This window comes from Halyomorpha halys, unplaced genomic scaffold, assembly GCF_000696795.3.
Source record: "Halyomorpha halys isolate HHAL.00 unplaced genomic scaffold, Hhal_1.1 Scaffold563.1, whole genome shotgun sequence".
Classification (NCBI taxonomy): domain Eukaryota; kingdom Metazoa; phylum Arthropoda; class Insecta; order Hemiptera; family Pentatomidae; genus Halyomorpha; species Halyomorpha halys.
Window position 1 is genome coordinate 64492 of NW_027109002.1, and position 2631 is coordinate 67122.

Below are 2631 nucleotides of genomic sequence, written 5' to 3' on the forward strand. Positions count from 1 at the left end.
ATATCTTTGATAGGTGTTGCCTAAAATTGAAACCAAAATTTCAATTTTTAATAGCAGATAAATTAAAATAAATAATTGATTAAAAATAAATAATTTCTCCTTTGACCGCAACCCTGACCATCTTCCTATAAATAAAATAAATAATAATTTAGTAGGGGGGAGGGAGTAACCCCTGTCTGCCAGACAGTAACTAACCCTGTCTTTACAGATTATAAAACTGTTCATTTAATTGTACTCCATTGATCAAATTATATAACTGTAATTTACATATATTCTAGTGTTACATGTATAGTGTAAGCAGGAAAAAACATAAATTTAAAGTCTTCATTACAGCATTTTAACTTGTACTACAATTTAGTGCCTCTTCAAAAACAATGTTCATAATTACTTTTTCCTCTACATTGCACTGAATTTTAATTCCATCTTTGCTCTTGCACCTCGACAGAGTCATAATAATAAAAGAATATCCATATAAAGATATCATAATGATGCATTACTAATTGTAACCTATTTATTAGTGCCAATGTTTCGGCCAGAATCTCAAGCCTTCATCTTATTCACCAACTAATAAACAAGTTTTCATTTATTTCTGTTCTTTACTGACCATATCCCTATACATCTTCTCATTTATAAAAAGATATCAACCAAGTAAACCTTGTTCTTTATACACATTTTAGTTATATTTATCGTTACCTTAGCCATTCAGCTTCACTTCTCAACTGCTTAATAGTGTACTTTCCTCCAATCAGTTCATTACTACAGACTTCGTTCAGACTGTCAAGCCACCTAAGACGAAAATGCAATTTTAGTAAATCATATCACAAAATTAGGTTTAGAAATATATATATACAAACACACATATATTTTAACATACTTATTAATTGTATCCCACATCCACCGTGGTTCTTTATTAATAGGCACATTCATAACGTGTACTGCTGCCATTTTTTCAGCGACAAGAAGGCTGATGTCGGGATCTGACATTTCATGCTGTGTCAAAGGACGAGCCTAAAATGAAATATGGAATTAGTAAGAATAAGAATAATATATTAATAAGTAAATTGTAATATCCTCCTTTTTGATAAATAGTTATTTTTTAAATATAAAAAGTTTAGTTTTTCCACATATCAACTCTATCATGGGTAGTAAACTAAGTAACTAACAATGGAGACAAACAACAACCTTAAACAAACTTGTTTCAAATAGTCAAGATGGCGGTCTTCCCAAAGTAAGTGAATTGCAGTCATTTGAAGATGGATTCAATTATTTTCAATTTTAGTTAGTTTTCTGTCATGATTATATTCACAGTGAATTTAATAAAAAAGTGAAAAGAAGGAATCAAGAAAGAATCTACATAAAAAATCATAGGAAGTAACTCAAAACGGTTGTGGTATAATGGGCGTTTACATCAACTACAGAGGGTTAGTAATCGACAAAGGAGGAAAAGACCCAATTTGATGTCTATTGGCGGTGCCGGTTCGAATCTGGCCTGGGACGTTGACTTTTTTCATGAGTGGCGGTCCCACAAAATGAAGAACTTTGACCCCCAACCATGGTTAGGCAGTATAGGACTCCAATGGGAGTCTTGGCCGAGAAAAAAAAAAAAAAAAAAAAAAAAAAAAAAAAAAAAAAAAAAAAAAAGAGAGAGAGGAAGACACTCTTTCTTTTGATTGCTGGGAGAGTAGACATCTTCTGGGTGCCGTGAGACTTACCACCCATTGTCTACCATCAGTGCTGGCATTTTTTGGAAGAAGACAACAAGAATCGACAGTCACCAAAGATCATACAATTGGTTATCTTACTCAATGTAGGATAAAACAGATTTGTAAAAGAAGCCGTTAATTCATTTAAGTGCAGTAATTATGTCCTGATTGCTAGAGAACTGGCCTTGAAAAGTGAATAATTTAAAATAAAGTTCTCAATATCTAGTTAAGATTTAATTTATTCATTTAAAAATTGTCAGCATCAAGCTTAATCATTTTTAATATTATGATTAAAATATGATTTTTCCATTATGCTAACAACAAAATTGGAAATGAATGAACATCTAAGTATATCCGTTGGTATCTACATTTGAAAAATTATTTATTATATCTTTGAGAGCAATAAATATCCTGTTAAGTAAAACACTGTACCTCTTAAAACTAAAAATAAGACGATTAAAAATACAGGTAGACAATAAAAAAAAAGAAAAAGGTATACCAATAATTCAAAATTATTTGAATATAATAATTTAAGAATTATTAATAATTTAAATCAAATTTACTTAAGATTTATGGTTGATGATAATCTATAGCGAGATATAAAAAGATCTCATAAATAAGAAAAATGATTATAACACTAATGTTACCTGGATATACTCTTCTATCCTTCCGCCGGGGAACACTCCATAGAGTTTTGGACCAAGTTTCCTCTCGGAGAGAAGTGTAAAAATAACGGACTCAGTAATCAACGTCTCCAAAGCATCTTCACAGTGCGTTTGCCCATAAAGTCGAAGAAGAACTTGTTTTGGGGAAACTGCTTCTTTTTGTAAGCTTACGATGTAGAGAAAGTTACTCAAGCCCCCGCTGAAAAAGAAAATAATTATTTTTTTACTAATGGGTAGTAAACTAAGTAACTAACAATGGAGAC

The 2631-nt window shown here is 31.1% G+C and overlaps 1 protein-coding gene across 1 annotated transcript in view; it reads right to left on the reverse strand.

Moving 5' to 3' along the window:
* LOC106684266 (choline/ethanolamine kinase) overlaps positions 1-2631 on the reverse strand; it is a gene marked incomplete in the record, with an annotated part of 26621 nt that overhangs the window by 15224 nt on the left and 8766 nt on the right. The window contains 4 exon segments of the mRNA XM_067047243.1: positions 1-20; positions 694-786; positions 875-1008; positions 2351-2567. Of these exon segments, the coding sequence (XP_066903344.1) occupies positions 1-20; positions 694-786; positions 875-1008; positions 2351-2567 (464 nt within the window).